This window comes from Jaculus jaculus, chromosome 19 (genome assembly GCF_020740685.1).
Source record: "Jaculus jaculus isolate mJacJac1 chromosome 19, mJacJac1.mat.Y.cur, whole genome shotgun sequence".
Classification (NCBI taxonomy): Eukaryota; Metazoa; Chordata; class Mammalia; order Rodentia; family Dipodidae; genus Jaculus; species Jaculus jaculus.
This window is the reverse complement of record NC_059120.1, coordinates 26,714,082-26,734,796: the sequence shown is the minus strand read 5'-3', so window position 1 is coordinate 26,734,796 and position 20,715 is coordinate 26,714,082. Positions and strand designations below refer to the sequence as shown.

The window sequence follows — 20,715 nt, the reverse complement described above, 5'->3', positions numbered from 1 at the left end:
TACAATAACAAAATGTTTTCAGAACTTTTGTGGGGAATATTTGGCCCAGACTGAGAAATGGGGCTTTCTGTTATCCATAGACAATACTCTTTTTATACAAGGTCATTTGCATGTTCCTTATGTGTGTTGAATGACAGAATTTATTCCATGTTGTTGGTGACATAAGGTATGTATGAGACAAGCCTGATTCACACATTCCTCATTTGTATAGTCAACTTCTGTCTCGGGCTTGATCGTTGACTGGATTGCCTCAAGAAGAGAAACTTATTGTTATTTATTTATTTATTATTTTCAAGCAGAGAGAAGAGAGACAGACAACTATAGAGAACTGGTACACCAGGGCCTCCAGCTGCTACAAACTCCAGATGCATGTGCCTCTGTGCATATGGCTTTATGTGGGTACTGAAATTCAGGCAGTTAGGCTTTGCAAGCAGGCACCTTAGCCACTGAGCCATCTCTCCAGTCCCGAAACTTATTGTTTTAAACAATGAAATACACATAGCCCTGCTAAATTGTCTGTGAAAATTATAATTTATCCATTACATGATTTCAGTCATGTCACTTCTATTTCTATTGGTAATCAAATGTTAAAGAGACAATAGTGAGAAGATGCCTGTTATGGATCTGGTTTGCCACTGGGCTACTTCTGTAACCTGATATATTCCTTCTGCCAAGTTTATTTTTATATACTGAGGGATAAAATACATACATAAAGGTAAAATCTCATCTGTGGATTTGTTGCTATGAAATACACTTTAACACTGGTAATACATTTTACTTATGTCTGCTATACATAGAGCATCTTTCTTTGGTTAGTGTTTGTATGGTAATTTCTCCCATCTTTTTTCATTTTGTTTTTAGGAATAGATGTCAGTATCTTTTAAAACTTTTAATGTTGTAATTGAAATTTTATCTTATTCACACCTAATATGTTTATCTACCTGGACTTATTTTTTGTTTTGCCGGCCTATCCTTCCAAACTCATTTACATTAGTTTAGCTTCTACTCTTCCACAGTAGTTACTTCTGTATTCTTCAGATATGGTTTAGTAGTTACTGAAGAGAGAGAAAAATTGATGTATTACAAAATGATCCCAACTCAATGGGTAGTTTTACCACTTTGCTGAAAAGGCTATGATCTGGTATGGTATGTGGGAACTATTTCACTTCTCTAGCCTCATTAAAGAACAAGAATGGAAAATTGAATGACATCAAAAAAATTAAGCATGAAAAGTTAGAAAAGAAAATATGTGAAATTAAAATTCCAGACACATAAAGCTGACTGAACAAAAAGAAAATCAATAAATACATACATAAATAGAAAAATTAGGTTAGGTAGCAGTTCCATTTTCATTTTTCTTTAACCCCGGGTTATAGATATTATTGTTTTCTACTTTGATATAAATTTTCACTTACTCATATATTTAAAATTTTTAATATTCTTTTATTTTTTGTTCTTGAAGAACTTTTCTTTTTTTGTATCACTATTCTTTGGTATTTATTTTATTGTTTGCCAACAAAGTCTCTCAGAAAATGTTAGTAGTTGAAGGATATTTTCTTTCCAAATACACTTTTATGTTAGGATTTTCAGTTTGCTAAAAATATCATTTCATACTGACATTTGTAATTCCCTTTGGTGAGAAGCTGGTAGCCTGTTGTGGCTCACTAGCAATATGTTGTCTGTGTTTTTGGTTGTTTGAATTCTTAGTTTCCATTACTTTTTTTTTTTTTTTTTTAGTTATTTGATTGGTTTGCTAATATTGTATTTGTTTATATATTATTTGTATAAGGTTTTAGAAGTTTTTGAATCTGCCCCTTCAATTTAAGAAATTCCATAACCCATTCCTCTTCAAATATTGTTTCTGCCTCACACCCTCTCCCTCTTCTTTTAGGAAATCAATTTTGCATTTGTGGGATCCTTTTATATTTTCCTTTTTCTCTCTCTCATTATTTTCCTATGTTTTCTTCCCAATTTGCTTCTCATCTTTTGACAATGACAGCCTTTTTACCTCATCTTCCAGTTCACTAACCTATTTGTGTGTGTGGTATATATATGTATGTGTGTATGCATATATATATATATATATATATATTTATATATATATATATGTATATATGTCTCTGTGTGTGTTTGTGTGTTTTTGCGTGTGTGTGTATTCATTCATTTGCTTTTTTATTTTATTAATTTGTAAGGAGATAGAAAGGGAGAGAAACAGAGAGAGAGAATGGGTCTGCCAGAGCCTCTTGCCACTGCAAACCAGATATATGCACCACTTTGTGCAGCTGGCTTTACATAGATACTGGGTAATCAGGCCCAGGACATCAGACGCTGCAGGCTATCACATTAACTGCTGATCCATCTCTCCAGCCCTTCTTTCCTTTTCATACAGTCTTCTACAAAATGAAAGAAATTTAATTTCACATACTTTCTCTTTTAATATTTCTTTTATTTTGTAACAAATTTCCATCATGAAAGTTCAACTTGTTCCATATACATTAATCTTTATTTATCCCAAGGTGTGTGTCTGTCAACCATACACACATGGCTATATACATACACTTTTCAATCTAGATTTGTATTTTTTTTGTCTTGAAAGCCTAGATGTATTACTCAAAGCAAGGCATTGAATAACAACTTGCTAATCCTTTTGTTGACTAATTTCCTTCATTGAAGATCTACCCTGCCCTTTGGTAGACAGAAAAGGAAGATGGTAAGGACATCTCACTAGCATACCAATCTAGAAATATACTGACTGCAGGACCAATTGCTTTTCCTGGTTTGTTCCCCCTTACAGAGTGGAGGGCCCCAGAAGCTCTAGCTGTCTACATGGTGTTTACTAAGGCAACCTCCTCTTCAGCAGCCTGGTCCTGCTTTTGTTTCTCTAAATCCTGAGTGCAGAAAGCTACCCCTAGCATTACAGAGGTTATCTCTTTGAACCCTTGACTTTTTTTGTGCTGCAGAGAGTAAGAGTTAAACTAATTTTCTGCACTGTCTTCTGCTCCACATTACTGGCCTCCTGCTTTCCCAAACATCATATCCCTTCTGTTTAGAATATTGCCAAGTCTCTCTTGCGGGTTTTCCTGAGCTGTGATTTTCTTCAAGTTTCTTGGCTTTTCTTCTACTAAGAACTGGCAAATGGCTTCTGGGAAGAGGTAGCTCCTAGCATGTTATCGTCCTTCTAAGCTATTTTACTTTCACTCTCAAGCTTTGAACCTCTATGCTTGCTTACTTGTTTCAGTATTCTTTAGTGGTTCAAAAGCTAACCCACCATAACCAAAAAGAACGAGTATCTGCGATGTACCAGGGTAGTCCTAGCATGCTTACAGAGGCCCTAGATCCTAACTCGAGGAAATGTCACTGTGCTGACTGACAATGAAACAACTCACGCACATTTTGGTAAGAAGTTATGCTGGAGGCATGTGAATTAGCTCAAAAGAGGTGTACCTAATTTGGCCTAGAGGTAGAAGAAAGGAAGATGAGTCGGAAATGTTTCCTAGAGGTGATATAACCCTAGTCACCAAAAGTCAGCCATAGTGGACATCTATCTGAGAAAATATAACTTCTAAGTATATCATCTTTATATTAATATTGCAGATGTACCTCTTGTAGCTAATTAAAACTCAAATGGTCTTAAAACATTTGAATTTGAGGATGTAAAGTATAATTTAAAAATTTTAATCATGGATATTGATTTCTTCATAGGTGTTCAAAGCAATGAATATCCCACAGATAAGAAATCCTTCTCTGCTGCCCCCAGAAAAAATGCCTGAAGCCTATTCTGCAAAAATTGCCCTGTTTGGTGCTGGGCCGGCCAGTATAAGTTGTGCTTCTTTTCTGGCTCGATTAGGCTACTCTGACATCACTATATTTGAAAAACAGCAATATGTGGGTGGCTTAAGGTAATGCCTTCATTTATTTCATGTTTGAAGTGTAAAAATGATGAGCTAAAATGATTGTGAAATTGTTACTTTATAGGTGTTTAGAGATTTCAGGCTCACTGAGGGTTTTTCTTAGATGTTCTTTTTATCCCAGATGTTTAAACTGTGATTATATCATTCACTTTAAATTCTGAAGTTGTTTTAAGAAACAATTATTTAGAAATGTCTCTTTTTCTGTGAATTTAAGACATTTCAGCAAAGCTTTGCTTTTTACTGTAGGTACCAGTCATATGGAATATTGTTTGATCCCTATCTTTGATTTAGTGGAACAATATTAATAACTGTAAAATATAGACATTGGAAGGAAAACCTAGCTTCATAGATTCTGGACAGCTTTCGCCACATAAGCATTCTGCCCTGCTATAGTGTTTCAAAGTGTGCAATCACTTAAGTTTTGTATTTGATTACATTTTTATCAGAAACTACTAGAAATATTAATTGTAAATGTGTACTTTTGTAGTGCTTCTATAATTAATACCTTTTTAATATTTGGTGTTTATCTTTATCATCCTTGTAATCAAGACTCAGTCACACAGTGTATTGGAGATTTATCCATGAAAATGGAAACTGATCACTTTCAAACTTTCACAAATGGAATTTACTTTATTGAAAATAAATATAATTTTATACTATAAATGCACATATTGTGGATAATATTCTTTATATGTAAGGTATATTACTTAAAACAGTTAATATAAGAATTAGATGTTAAGTATATAATGGCAATCAAATTTTAATTATTTTCTCTAAAGGTGTTGTGTTTTGTAAAAAATCATATATTATAAAATATGACCATCTGGAATATGCATTTCCATACTTAACATTTAAGTATTATTTTGGATACTGAACTGTTTGTTAAACCATAATTTTATATTTTAAATATCAAAAATAAGTTAAATCTACTATGATAAACATTTTTGCTGTTTCTCATGTTTTGTGAAACCTATGAAAAAAGGGTGATAAATGCATAAATGTTATTTCAAGTAATAAATATTGTAAATAAACCTAAGATAGCATAAATATATTAATATCATTGATGTAAATATTTTGAGGCTTTTACTGTTATAAATATTGATAACATATGCTATAATACTTGATTTGTAAAACAGAAGTATTTAAACCAATGAAACAAAAATATCTCTTTATTAAAAACTCTTAGAAAGGATAAGAAATATAAATCACCCTGGTTGTCAGGAAATCATAATTTCTGTATCTTGAGGTATCTTAATCACTATCAACTTTAATGGGATTTTCTTAGTTTACAAAATATTTCCCTAGTAAAGAAAATGCCCAATCAGAACTTTATTTTGCTCTAAGGATTTCCTATCTTTTTGGTGCCATTTTATCAGTTTTATTAATTCAGAAAACATGATTTGTTAACAGCATGTATGTATACATTGTGGGAATTATAGTTTCCTTCCAATTACTCACATCCATGAATGTGTGAGCTAATTTTAAAAATATGAACATTATTTTTGTGTACTCTGGAAGATGAGTAAATCTTTTTGCCCCTTAATTGCATTTTCACAAGAAGCCTAAAATGGAACCAGTTTTGTTTGTGGATTTTTATGGGTTGCCAATTTTAGTTGATGATTATGGTTGTTAGCATCTTTGTATTTATTTTTTATCCAAATGGAGGGTAATATATATAAATTAGCACTAAATGTTTGTTTCTGTACATTAGCTGAACATTTTATGTGGGAAAACTGACTTGAATTCATGACCAATTTTTTTCCCCTTGTTGTTTTGGAGTTTGATTTCTTTCTTTTGCATGTGAATATTGCTGAGCCTAGTATGTAACACTGCGCCCATGTCACGTGTCTTGTCCCAGGGTAGAGATCTGTGTTACTGTTGTGAACAGATGAAAGTGTAGCATGGACGTAGATAGCAGTGTGACCAGAAACTCTCCTCTTAATTTACCTTCTCACTTGGATCCTTTGCGGCTCCAAAGTGGCTAAGAAAAACATTAAATTAGATTTGTATTTGAAATCAATTGCTTGAAAAGATAATGTCAGGTGTTATCCATCCTTCTTCTTCGCATTTGAACATTTTTTTTTTTTTTTTTTTGGTCCCTGGTGAATTAGTATCACAATGGCTTTTTAAGAAAACAACTAAAGTCAGTTAAATATAACCAGGATTTATGCTATCCCTATTGTATTAAACACAATCAATTGATTGTTTTTAGTCTGTAGTAAATATATCAAATTATTCATAATTTACTTTTCCTCAATCATGTCTTCATTTAAAAAAATGAATTTAAAGAGATGTAAAGGACTAGACATTATGGCATCACAGATAAACAAATGGTAGCATGGTGTGTGGCTCCACCTATAATCCCAGTACTTAAGAGGTAGAGGCAGGAGAGACAAGAGTGCATGGTAGTCCACATTTACATGGAACACACATAGACAGCATGGACGGTGGTACAAAAGTACCCATTAGCATAAAAGAACCTATCTTAGCAAAAAAAAAAAAAGGAAAAAAAGGAAAAAAAGAAAAGAGAAAAAGAAGGCTTGAAGATATTGTCAAGAATGCATGTACAAGGGCTAGAGAGATGGCTTAGTGGTAAAGCGCTTGCCTGTGAAGACTACAGTCCCCAGTTCGAGGCTTGATTCCCCAGGACCCACGTAAGCCAGATGCACAAGGGGGCACACACATCTGGAGTTCATTTGCAGTGGCTGGAGGCCTTGGCACACCCATCCTCTTTCTCTCTCTGTCTCTGTCTCTTTCTCTGTCTGTTGCTCTCAAATATATAAAAATAAACAACAACAACAACAAGAAGAATGCATGTAGAGGGCTGCCGAGATGGTTCAGCAGTTAAAGGTGCTTACTAGCAAAGCCTAATGACTAAAGTTTAATTCCCCAGTATCCAAGTAAAGTCAGATGCCCAAAGTGGTATATGTGTCTGGAGTTCTTTTACAATGACAAGAGAGCCTGATACATTAAATTTCTCTCCCTTTCTCTGTCTTGTGTGTGTGTGCACATGCACGCATGTGTGTGTATATGTGTAACAGCTGTAGCAATATTTCTTATCCCATTTTTACATAGATTATAGTCTTACATCCCCTCTCAATTCCCATTTCCCTGAGGTTCCTCCTCAGTAGGGTTATTGGTATTCACTGTGGGCTAATTAGGGCTTCAAACAGTATCTGGTGGATGGATGAGTGTTGTACTTCAGGATATTTCTATTGACTTGTGGCTTTTTAAATCTTCATGTCCCCTTTTCACAACAATCCCTGAGCCTTGACAGGGGTGCTAGTGGATTATTTTAGTATTGCATTCTCTGTATTCTCTAAAGATGGGTTTTGACTCAGCACAGTGTTTGTTTCTATTGAGCTGGAAGCCATTATTTAGCTAGCCTTGGGAGCAATACTCATGATGCTGCTTCCTCTACATTTTCGCCTGGACCTGGGTAAATGTGGTAGAGGTGGCATATCATGGTGAGCAGTCAAGCTATATTTTCTTGTCATATAGGTGGATCTTGGATCTCCCCATTATTATTCAGTTTTTGTAAAACAACATAGTTTCTGCAAACAAGAGGGAGAGTAGTTTCTATTAAGGGAGGTATGCATAGAATTCTGAGTTATTTTGATATGGGCACCCTTTCTAAGTCTCCAGAGAGCAATGGAGAGAGCTCCTCTCTGGGGTTTAAGAATTTGCTGGCCATGCTGTTCTGAGTTGGTTCCCAGTACCAATTGTGAATTCTCTCTGACTGAGCAGGCCTCATGGTCAATCATAGGGCAATTGGTTACCCACAAAGGCTATGTGCCACTATTACACAAGTGTGTACTTCTTGTCCTGCTGGTTAATTGCCTAGCTTGTGCGGCCTCCTGTTTACTCATGCTGTTGGGGACCATTGTCACCCAGCAGCTTCCATAGCACTTTCCAGTGCCATGACGGTTTGCCTGAAGAGGACTGGCTTTCCTCTCAGCTCCCAAGTTCTCTCAGTGTCCCCAGATGGAAGTCTATTTTGTTGTACTAATTCCTTTAGTCTTTAGTTTTGTATAGTTTCCCTCCCCACCTTTCCATTTCCCAACCCCCCATTACTTTCCCACCCCATACTTTCTTCCCTACTCCTACTCTGTCTGGCCTGCCCTCCTCTCCTCCCTCCCTATTCCCACTTTTTCCTGGTCTCATTTTACTTTTATATTCATAATACCTCTGCTTACTCCTATTTATATTCTTGTTCTTCAGTGGGTCCATTTTTGGAGTCACATATGAGAGAAAACATTCTGCAGCATTTGTCTTTCTTAGTTTGTGTGACCTCACTTAGAATGATTTTTTCCAAGTCCATCCATTTTCTAATGAATTTCATTTTTTTTCTTACTGCTGAGTAGAATTCTATTGTATACATGCACCAAATCTTCATCTATCCACTCATCAGTGAATGGACATCTAGGTTAATTTCAATTGCTAGCTATTGTGAATAGAGCAATGAGAAACGTGTTTGAGCAAATATCTCTAAAGTAAACTGTGGAGTCTTTAAGGTAAATGCCTAGGAGTAGAATAACTGGATCAGGTGGCAAATCTATTTTTATCTTTTCTAGGATGTTCATAGTGGTGATGGTTGTACAGGTTTGCATTTCCATCATTAGTGAATGAGGGTCCCTCTTTCCCCACAGCCTAGTCAATATTTGCTGTCATTTTTAATTTTTTTTATGATTGTCATCCTGACTGGAGTGAGGTGGAAACTCAAAGATGCTTTAATTTTCATTTCTCTGATGACAAAGGATATTGGACATTTCTTTATGTGAGTAGTGGCAATTGTACTTCTAACTTACAGCATTCTCTGTTCAGATCTCATCCTGCTCCCCCTTTTTGATTGGATTGTTTGACTTTTTAAAATATTTATTTATTTATTTATTTATTTATTTATTTATTTATTTACTTATTTACTTGATAGAATGAGAGAGGGAAAGAGGTAGACAGAGAGAGAGAGAGAATATAGTTGTGCCAGGGCCTCCAGCCACTGCAAACAAACTCCAGACACATGTGCCCTTGTGTCCATCTTGTTTACATGGGTCCTGGGGAATCAAACCAGCATCCTTTGGCTTTGCAGGCAAATACCTTGATGACTAACCCATCCCTCCAGCCCTTGTTTGAGATTTTTATTGCTTAGGTGTTTTGTGGGTTTTCGTTGTTTGTTGTTGTTCTTTGTAGATTCCAAATATTAGACCTCTGTCAGAGGTATAGCAGGTAAAGATTTTCTCTCATTCTGTGGGTTGCCTTTTGGCTCTGTTGATGGCTTTCTTGTCCTTACAGTAGTGTTTTAGCTTGATGAGATCTTCCTGGTTGAGTATTTGTTTGATTGCCTGAGATACAGAAGTCTTTTTCAGAAAATCTTTTCCCAATCCTGTGACTTGGAGAGTATTCACTCTATTTTTTCTTCCAATTTTTGCAGAGTTTGAGTTTCTATATTGAGGTTCTTAATCCATTTGGAGTTTATTTTTATGCAGGATGAGAGAAGTGGATCTAGACTCATTATTCTACACGTGTTTGTCTACTTCCTCCAGTACTATTTGTTGAAAATGCTCCTTGGCCTTTTGTGCATTATAGGCCCCTTTGTCAAAGATCAGGTATGAATATGTGGTGGTTTGATTCAGGTATCCCCCACTAACTTAGGTGTTCTCAATGCTAGGTTCCCAGGTAATGGAGATTTGGGAATTAATGCCTCTTGGAGGCAGTGTATTGTTGGGGGTAGGCTTATGGATATTAAGACCAGTTTCCCCTTGCCAGTGTTTGGCACACTCTCCTGTTGCTGTTGTCTACCTGATGTTGGCCAGGGGGTGATGTCCATCCTCTGCTCATGCCATCATTTTCCCTGCCATCATGGAGCTTCCCCTTGACCCTGTAAGCCAAATAAACCTGATTTTTCTCACAAGCTGCTCTTAGTTGGATGACTTCTACTAGCAATGCAAACCTGACTGCAACAGTAAGGTGGTACCAGGAGTGGGGTTGCTGCTATACAACTGACAGTGTGGCTTTGGCCTTTTGGAGCTGATTTTCATGCGGAATGTGGAAGGATTTGAAACTTTGGTCTAAGAGGTTCCTTGCAATACTATAAGTATAGCTTGATGGACTATTCTGGTCAGAGTTAAAAAAAAAAAAACCTGAATGCAATAAGACCTATGGACTGTAAGGTTCTGTTGTATGAGGGAGAGAAAGAGCTTTACTTAGACTGGGCTAGAGGCAGTTTGTGTGCAAAGCTTGCTGTTATGCCCATGTCCTGAGAAGTTGTGCAGGGTTGCTTTGCATAGAAATGAACTAGTGTGAGCAGGCGTATATAGTACAGAAAAAAAAAAAAATCTTTGGATGAGTTGCTGCATGTTCAGCTGTGATTGAGAGATTACAACCATTGAGATTGGTCCAGCTGACCTGCACTGGGGCAACAGCAAGAATGTAGACTCTTGGCTAGAGAGATGGCATAGTGGTGAAGCGCTTGCCTGTGGATCCTAAGGACCAGGTTTGAGGCTCAATTCCCCAGAACCCACATAAGCCAGATGCACAAGGGGGCACATGCATCTGGAGTTCGTGTGCAGTGCCCTGGCTTGCCCATTCTGTATCTGCCTCTTTCTCTGTCTGTCTGTCACTCTCAAATAAATAAATAAATATTTTAAAAAAATTAAAAAGAATGTAGACTCTTTTGAAGGGGCCTGAGTGCTCAAGGAGTATCCTATTCTTCAAGGCCTGTTTTATGTCCCTCCCCACCCAGATTAACAAACTGGCACCCTACTTGGTATTGTGGAGTATAAGAAATGCAGTAAAGAGAGGGTCATTGAGTTTGCAACATGGTCTTGTGTTTTGGAAATGGCCATGGATTGTGTGAAGCAGGTTTGCTAGATGCCTGCATGGAAACTCCATGGAGCCATGAGAATAAACCATCGATTGCAGTGGAGACCCAGTAGAGATACCAGGACTAGGAGATGGCTGCTAAGGAAAGCTGCTGGCCCCAGATGAAGTTTTCTAGGAGGTGAGTAGCCTAGCTGGAGGGGCAGAATTGGAATGCCAGAGAATTGTTGTTGGTTAGAATTATCAGAATTGGAGATTTGTCACTGACTAGAGTTGTTGTACTTGAAGCTACAGAATTTGATGTTTGCTCTGATTGTTTTAAATCTTATATTGGTTGAATATTTCTTTGCTTTGCTTAAACTGACATCTTTTTCAGTGTATTTATTCTGAGCCATTATGGGTTTTGGGGGGATATTTTGGTATTATGGATCAATTAAAAGATCTTGGACTATTGGGGATGTTTGACCATCATTATGATTGATAAAAGCTATAGAGACTTTTAAAGTTAGACTGAATGCATTATATTTTTCATTATGTATGGATAATAGTTTAGGGGTGCCAGGGGCCAAATGTGGTGGTTTGATTCAGGTGTCCCCATAAACTTAGGTGTTCTGAATGCTAGGTTCACAGCTGATGTAGATTTAGGCACTAATGCCTCTGGGAGGCAGTGTATTGTTGGGACTTATGGGTGTTATAGCCAGTTTCCCCTTGCCAGTGTTTGGTACACTCTCCTGTTGCTTTGTCCACCTGATGTTGGCCCAGAGGTGATGTCCACCCTCCGCACATTTCATCATTTTTTTCTGCCATCGTGGAGCTTCTCCTCAACACTATAATCCAAGTTAAACCCCTTTTTTCCCCACAAGTAACTCTTGGTCAGGTGATTTCTGCTAGCAATATGAACCTGACTGTAACAGGAATACTTTGACCTTTTCCCCACTTAGCATGCTTTTTATATAGCCTTTGTTATATTGAAATATAATCCCTCAATTCCTAGCCACCCCAACATTTTAATCATGAAGTGATACTGTATTTTAATGAAGGTCTTCTTTGTATCTATTGAAATGATAATTTGATTCTTGAGTTTGTTCATTTATGTGGTATATAATGTTTATTGATTTCTGTATAGTTAAACATGCCTGGCATGAAACTTACTTGATCTATACAGATAATACTTTTGATGTGTTCATGAATTTGGTTTGTGAGCATTTTATTGGGAATTTAGCATCTTAGTTCGTTAGGGATAGGAGTCTACAATTTTCTTTTCTGGTTTGTAAATATCTCATTTTGGTATTAGAGTAATGCTTGATTCACAAAAGGAGTTTGGGAGCATTCCCTCCTTTTGCAATTTTGTGAACTGACATGAGGGAAAAACAGTTTTAGTTCTTTGTTGAAGGTTTGGTAGAACTTGGAGTGGAATCCATCTGAGCCTGGACTTTTTTGTTGTTGTTGTAATCTCATTGGATATAATAGGTTTGTTTATCTATTCTGGGTTTTGTTCTGGTAGGTGTTATGTGTCTAGGAATTCATCTACTGTTTTCAAGTGTTCCAATTTTGTGGAATACAGGTTTTGTAAATGTGTCTAATTTCATTGGTATCAGTTGTGACCTATCCTTGTTTCTAATCTTGCACATCTGGCTTTATGTGGGGAATCAAACCTTGGTTCTTTGGTTTTGCAGCCAATGGCCTTAACTGATAAGCCATCTCTCCAGCCCTTCTAATGTTGCTAATTTTAATCTTCTCCTTTTTTTCTTTTCATCAGTTTATCCAGGAGTTTATCAGCCTTTATATATTTTTTTTTCCAAGAACCATCTCTTTGTCAATTTTAAAAAGAATTTTCTTTCAAAAAAAAAAAATCTGCTCTGATCTTAATTATTTCTTTCCATCTAGAACTTTTAGGTTTGGTTTTGTCCTGGTTTTTCCAGTATTTTAGTTGGATGGTTGAGTTAATAACTTGAAATCTGTCTGTCTTTGTTATGTAGACAGTTAGTGCTATAAATTTTCCCTTTAGGGCTGCCTTCATGTCCCGTAAGTTCTGATATGTTGTATTTTCACGATCATTCAGTTCTAGAAATTTTTCAGTTTCCTTTTTAATTTCTTCTATGATCTGTTCATTGTTTAATAGTGAGTCTTCTGTATTTAGGGCTTTATGTGTTTTCTGTTTTTCTTGTTTTTAATTCCAGCCTTCTTGCTTTGTATAATACAGGGAATCATGTTAATTTTCCTGAATTTGTAGAAGCATGCTCCATGGTCTGTTTTAAAGAAGGTTCCATGAGCTGCTGAGAACAAATGTGTGTGCTGTGGAATTAGGGTGTATTGTTTCAGTATGTATCTTAGTTCTAATTGGTCTATGGTGTTATTTAAGCTTTGGATTTCATTTTTTTAATATAATTTTTCTGCTTGGATATCTGTCTGTGGATTATTGTGGGGTTTTGAATTCCCCTACAATGATGGTAATGGAGTATATTTTTGATTTGTTGTCAAGTAGAAGTTTCTTTATAAAATTTTGGTGCATATGAATTTGCTGTATGTATGTTTATAATTATGATATCCTTTTGTTGAATCATTCCCTTGAAGAGAAAGAAGTACCTTTCTTTATTTATTTTTGTTTGTTTGTTTGTTCTTTTCCAAGGTAGGGTCTCACTCTTGCCCAGCGTGGTCTGGATTTCACTATGTAGTCTCATGGTGGCCTTGAATTCACTGTGATCCTCCTACTTCTGCATCCTGGGAGCTAGGAATAAAGGCATGTGCCACCATGCCTGACCCTTTACCTCTTTTGATTATTTCTGTTCTGAAGTTTATTTTGTCAGGTATTAGGATAGCCACACCCACTTGTTTCTTATTTTCATTTGCTTGGGAATTCATTATCTATCCTTTCACTTAATGATGAGGTGAGTTTCTTGTAGACAGTAAATGGATGGGACTATTTGTCTGATCCAACCAGTTAACCTCTCTTTTGAGTGGGGAGTTAAATCTATTCATATTTATAGTTACAATTGTGAGGATTGATTTAGTACCTGTCAGGCTTTGTGAAGTTTGGTGCTTTCTTGAGCTTTGAATATTTTCATGTTTATTCTAGTTTTGGTTATTATGTTTTCCCCTCTTCCAGCTTCATGGCATTTATTATTCAACTCTTCTGTGTGGAGAATTCCATGAAGTATTCCCTGTAGGTTTGACTTTATGCTCATATATTCATAGAGCTGGCTTTTATCATGAAAAGTTTTCCTTTCCCCTTCTATTATGATGAATACTTTTGCTCAGTATCATTGTTTGGTTTGGGAACCCATAGTCTTTAAAGCTTTAGAGTACTCCATTCCAACCCCTTTTGGCTTTTAGGGTTTCTACAGAAAACTGATATAATTATGAAGGGCATACCTTTGGATCTCATGAGCTGTTTTTCTGTTGCTTTATTTAGCTCTCTTTGTTTCTGTCTATTTTGTGTTCTGTGTGCTTCTTCTATCTAGATGCATCTCCATTTTGTGAGAGTAGGAAAATTTTCTTGTGAATTTTGTTGAAGGTGTTGTCTATGCCTTTGTCCTTTATTTATTCCTTCTATTATATGCCCATGATCTGGGTATTTGGTATTTTTAGGGTGTCTCACAATTCTCTCATATTCTGCATATTCTGTTTACACCAATTTTTTCCCCAATATATCATAATTTTTGGACTTCTGATCCATTTTCACTGTCGTGTCTTAGAGTTATAAAAATATGTCCTTTACATAATCTGTTCTGTTGGAGAGGCTTCCTAGGGGGGCTTTCAAAAGGCTCTTTCATTTTTGGACACTATTGCCTTTGTCTCCATCATTTCCATGCCTTCATTGAGTTCTATTTTCAGATCCTGGTTTGACTTGTTGTTTCTTAGAATTTGCTCCTGCATTAGATCATGTCATTAAGCTTATTATACTGACTGTTGAGCACATCTATTTGTTGACTTTTCTTGAAATAATTTCTCTTTCTATTGAGATTTTGTTTTGTTTTCTTCAATTATATTGAGAAAAGTAATGAAGATGCATTGTTGTTGGTTCACTTACATTTCTTTTATGCATTTGTTTTTTGTTGGTTTTCTTAGATTCCTTTTATATTTTTGTTTATAGTCTCATTAAGTTTGTTTAATATGCTTATCATGTTTACATGTTTTTTTTTTTTTTTGATTCTGTGTCTAGATTAGCCTCTGTGTTCTTATTGGAGGCTTCCATTGTTGGACTAGGCATAGTTGGTGGGGATCTCTTGGCTTGCTGTCTTTCACTATTTGTTTTGCATTAGGGTTTGCCTATCTTAAGGCTATTTTCCTGTTTTGTTAAAAATATAGCAATTAGTGTCTCTTTTGGGATTTGAGATGTGTGTCCATCCACACTTGATCTAGATGGGAAGGGGATGTTGTTATATGTTTCTAAGCATAAGTTTTGGCTGGGTGCTCTTGGGTCTGGGCAGTGTCAGTCAAGAGGATATAGAAAAGAACATAACAATTATTTAAAGAAAAACACAGAAAACTGTGAAAATTTGAGAAGTATATAAATATCCAGGTATAAAATATTTATGAAGGCCAAATGTCTTTATTCACAGTCAGTCTGAATAAGCATACCTTACGATATCTAACTATTCAGTCAAAGATTAGAAACAAAAATGAGGTTTCTAAAAGCAGCTTAAGGAATAAACCAAAACACCATCATAAGCTCTGAGTTCGAAGCCACCCTGAGACTACACAGTAAATTCCAGGTCAGCCTGGGCTATAGCAAGACCCTACCTGGAAAAACTGAAAATGAAAAATTACATAGATGTTTCTGGACATGTTAGTGATAAGGACATATTCTAAGAGGTGTGTTGACAAGTGACTTCCTCATAGCTTGTTCTTCCACAAAGCTAGGTGGTGTAGGCTGTGACGCCCCTGGTTTGTACTTGATAGTCCATGATCTGTGATACTGGTTCTACCAGCTTTCTCTTGCCAGATTTCAGTTATCTCACATAACCCTCCAGTTCTGTCACACCAGCCTGTGCCCAAACCACCACCAACATTCACATCAGATAGTGGATAAAATTCTTGAATTGTCTAAACCACCTGGAGTTAGCAGGAAGTTCAACATTAAAGTCATGTATAGTTTTTTATTTGAACATAAGATAGAACCATTTTGCTGTGGTTGTGATTGTAGGAGGGATGCACTTTTGTGCCAACCTTCAGTTCAGGGCATTATAAGTGTCCACACATCCAATTCCACCCTTTCTAAAATGTTTGTGAGTCTTACTTCTATTAATGAGGGGGATCCCTGACCACCTTTGTCAGCCCAGTCTTCATCATCGCAGCCATACTGGCGTGGGACACATTTGAATAAGGAGGAATGTCATCACAGATTTTTTTTTTATTCATTGCTCACTTTTAATTTTGTTTCCACATCAGTTATAAACCTTTCAGACCAACAATGACCCATATGACATATTAAGAGTCTGAAGAAATACATACATACACACACACACACACAGAGAGAGAGAGAGAGAGAGAGAGAGAAAGAGAGAGAGACTCATAACTCTCACACAAAACACTATATTCAGCAATACCTCCTTCCAAAATAATAGACAGAAAAAATTTTCAGACAAAGAAACAGAAACTGAGTCTGTAGCTACCAGGTATGTTTTAACAAGAATCACTTGGGGTAATTCTTCAACTGAAAGAAAAGGACAGTTGTGAGTTCAATGAAACATCTAGACGTTTCAGTGACACTAGTTTAAGTAGGTACACTGAAGTTGAGATCATTTTCTTAATATAATTATGAGGCAGAGACTTGATAAATAGATTAATAAAGTTAAAATTAATAAAACAAAGTAGCTAAAACAACTGCAGCATGAAAAGGTATAAATTGTAATTTAAAATCCAGTACGTGGGGGCTGGAGAGATGGCTTAGCAGTGCTTGCTTGTGAACCCCTTCAAGGCTTGATTCCCCAAGACCTACGTAAGCCAGATGCACAATGTGGCACATGCATCTGGAGTTTGTTTTCAGTGACTGGAGTCCATGGTGCACCCATTCTCTCTCTCTCTCTATCTGCCTCTTTATCTCTCTATCATTCTCAAATAAATAAATAAAAATAAATGAAATCCAATATGTGAGGAAGTAGAGTAAAATGTTGCACTGATTATTTTTTGAAATAGTCATGATATTAATTAAAACTCTTATAATTAATTAATAAGTAAACTGTTATAATAATAATATTTTAATTTTCGTGATAACCATAGAACAAACACCTATAATATGTATTCTAAAGCTAAACCAAGAAATACAAAGAAGCCAGGTATGGTGATGTGTGTCTATAATCCCAGAAACTGGGAAGAGGCAAAGGCAGGACTATAACGAGCTCAAGCCATATTATACTCCAGGCTGATTTCAAGACCAGTTCAGCTATAAGAGACTCTACCTCAAAAATAATACATGAAATTAAAAATCTAATATAAAAAATAAAGAATACCTATGTACAATAGAAAAAATAAAAGATAAAGATAGGATGAAAAGGTATGCAAGATAATTCAAAGAAGCATTATCGAAATGTCAGAGAAAAGTTAACAAATTTTATTTATTTATTTGCAAATAGAGGGATACAGTCACACAGGGAGAAGTAGAGAAAGAGTATGTACAACAGGTTCCCTAGCCACTACAAACAAACTTCATATGTATGTGCCTCTTTGGCTTTCATGGGTACTAATGAATTGAACCCAGGTGTTGCAGTCAGGTTCACATTGCATCCAAGAGAAGCTTGTGGGGAATAAAAAGAGGTTTATTTTGGCTTATAGGCCCTAGGAGAAAGCTTCATGATGGCAGAGGAAAACTATGGCATGAACAGAAGGTGGACATCACCCCCTGTTCAACATCATGTGGACAATAGCCACAGGAGAGTGTGCCAAACACTGGCATGGAGAAATTGGCTATAACACCCATAAGTCTGTCCCCCCAAATACTCCAGAAGGCTTCATATTCCAATTGCCATCAGCTGGGAAGACTAGCACCCAGAACACCCAAGTTTATGGGGGACACCTGATTCAAACCACCACACCAGGTCATTAAGCTTTACAGGTAAATGCCTTAACCACTGAGCCATCTCTCTAGCTCATAAGTTCTTATTGTATCACTTTAAATATAAATGGATTATATTCTTAAAAACACAGGATTGCTAAATGGAAAAATATAAAAAAATAACAATATGACCCACCTATATGCTGTTCAGAAGAAACTAACTTCACTTATACAAACAGATTGAAGTACTTGAATGTGTTGGGGAAAAAAAAGATATGTGATATCAAAACTCAAGCAGTATAACTAGCTGTAGTTACATCAGATGAAATATAAGTTAATTCATAACTATAAAAAGATACTAAGAAAAATACTATATAATACTATTGGGATTAATTCTGCTAGAAGATATCACAATTATAAGTATGCGTCCATATAACAATAGAGCACCCAAATATATGAATTAAAAAATAATAGATATAAAAAGAAAGATAGATCCTAGTACCCTGCTTAAAGCAGGGAAAAAACAATACAGACAAACCCTTGCAAAGCTTTCATCTTATTTAAGTTGCATTCTACCTGAGATGCAATTAACATGAATTTACAGAATATTTCATATAGACAAAACATTCTTCTCAAGTATACATGAATCATTCTCCAGGATAAGGCATATATTTATAAAACATGTCATAAAATATTTGAGAAAATAGAAATCATATTAAATATCTTTCTTTAATTATAATATAAAAATAAATATAAATTAAAAGAAAAGCATTGAAATTATACATTCATATTAAGTAACTCAAGAATAATCAATAGGTCACAGACTATCAAGAGAATAAATTTAAAATATTTGAGGCAAAGATGGAAACATTTAGGCTGGAAAAAGGCTTAATAATTAAGGCATTTGCTTGTGAAGCATAAGGACCCAGGTCCATTCCACAGTACCCATGTAAGCCAGATGTACAAGGTGACACATGCCTCTGGAGTTTGTTTGTAGTTATGCCCATTCTCTTTCTCTCTCTCTCTCTCTGTCTCTCTCTCTCCCTGTCTCTGTCTCTCAAAAACATAAATAAGATATAAAAAAGGAAACATTAATATGCAAAATTCTATGGTTTCAGCAAGAGAAATTTTAAGAAGGAAATTTATAGCATTAAGTAACAAATCAAAAACTAGATAAACAAACATCTTAGCAATACTATTTAAGGAAATAAAACCAAAAAATTAAAAGAAAATTACAGTCGAAAATTAGCATAAATATCAAAGTTGGACTGACACGGAAAATAGAAAGTATTTTATAACATTAAAAAACAAAACAAAAAGTTGGCTTCTTAACAAGACTTAAATTAACAAACCTCCAGCTAGACTAGGAAAGAAAGAGAAAAGACTAAAATAGAAATTGTTAATGAGAAAGAACAGAGGAGGACAGGGTCTTAGTGTATGTAAAATGTTTGTCACCCAAGCATGAAGAACTCTGGTCAGGATCTACCGAAAAAGCCAGGTGTCACATATATGTAAAATGAAAGTATCACAATAAAATATTTTACAAATATTAATATCTACTTTTTTATTAAAGTCACACTATCAGCTTTGTGTAGTGGCAGTATCATAGTCAATGAGGTTTATCTGAACCACAATTATTGCTAATTAAAAACTTTTCCTGATTATTGCTAATTGAAAACTTTTTCCAAAGTCACACTAACATTATTTTAAACACACTCAAAAACATTATGTCATACAAAGGGATGGAATTGTATTTCCTTGTGTGCTACTGTTTTATAAATGTCAAATCAAATGTTCAAATATTATACAATTTAAATCACAAACAGGGACAAATGCTATATATGTGACCATTTGTAGCTAAATTACCATGAACCTATGGCAATGCTTTCACCAGAGTTCTCCAAATTAATTGTAGTCCACATGCTTATTAGACAATGAATAGTAGAAATGTGATTATTTGAAAATCTTTAAAGTAGAGTTTAACCCAATTAAAAAAAATTTATGGCTAACCTTGTTGTGTGAGGGACATTGTTTAAAACAACAATGCATTATTTAGAATTATTAACTCATATATATAATTCATACAAACTGATTTTAGTAAGTCATATGTATTTTTTCCCAATTGTCTGAGAGTAAAGCACCCTTATTTCCTTGTGCTGGATTTTGTGACTATAAGATGTGGCTGGAATGGAGACATGGCTCATTGGTTTAAAACCTGACAGACTGGGTTCAATTGCCGAGTACCCACCTAAAGCCACATACACAAAGTGGCACATGTTCCTGGTGTTCATTATCAGTGGTAGGAGGTGCTGGCATGCTCATTCACTCTCTCTTCTCTTCGCTGCTTATGATATAGATAAATTCATTTTTTATAAAAGAAAGTAGAGTTGGATTATTGAGTTTGGAACCTGATCAGTTCTTAAAATGGAATTGTCTTAAGACTAGAAGAGTCAAAGTTTAGTAAGGGATAATAAATTTGAGATTAATCCCCAAGCACTCAAGTAGATTTAATAGTTTATAAATTAAACCTAAGAATTAAAATATGAAGGCCACCACATATTGATGGCATGTAAAGTCCTAAGACATTTGACCTGCAAAAGATCTCCCTTGGAAACAGCATGGTTCTCACGTTGGGCATGTTGGAATTGTTCCATGAAACTGTTTATGGATGCATGGCTCCCATCGGTTTTCTGATCTTATCTATTTCAACATGCAAATAGATCATATTTGTAACATTGATCTCCCTGTTTTTTTACTTAGTTGATTATGATAAAACATTTTTAGTCTTTTTTTTATGAGAGAGAAAGAATTGGCACATCAGGGCCTCCAGCCATTGCATTTGAACTTCAGACACATGCACCATTGTGTGCATGTGCAGACTCGTGTGCTTGTGTCATCTTGTGTGCCTGGCTAATGTGGGATCTGGAGAGTTGAGCGTGGGTCCTTAGACTTAGCAGGCAAACGGCCTAACTGCTAAGCCATCTCTCCAGCCCA

At 35.7% G+C, this 20,715-nt stretch overlaps 1 protein-coding gene and 1 pseudogene across 2 annotated transcripts in view; both read left to right on the top strand.

Moving 5' to 3' along the window:
• Positions 1-20,715, top strand: part of Dpyd (dihydropyrimidine dehydrogenase) — a 1,202,971-nt gene that overhangs the window by 454,696 nt on the left and 727,560 nt on the right. For both annotated transcript variants that reach the window (XM_045137960.1, XM_045137961.1), the window contains one exon: positions 3,703-3,899. In XM_045137960.1, the coding sequence (XP_044993895.1) occupies positions 3,703-3,899 (197 nt within the window). The remainder of the gene's footprint in view (positions 1-3,702; positions 3,900-20,715) is intronic.
• LOC123456198 lies at positions 19,305-19,411 on the top strand (annotated as a pseudogene).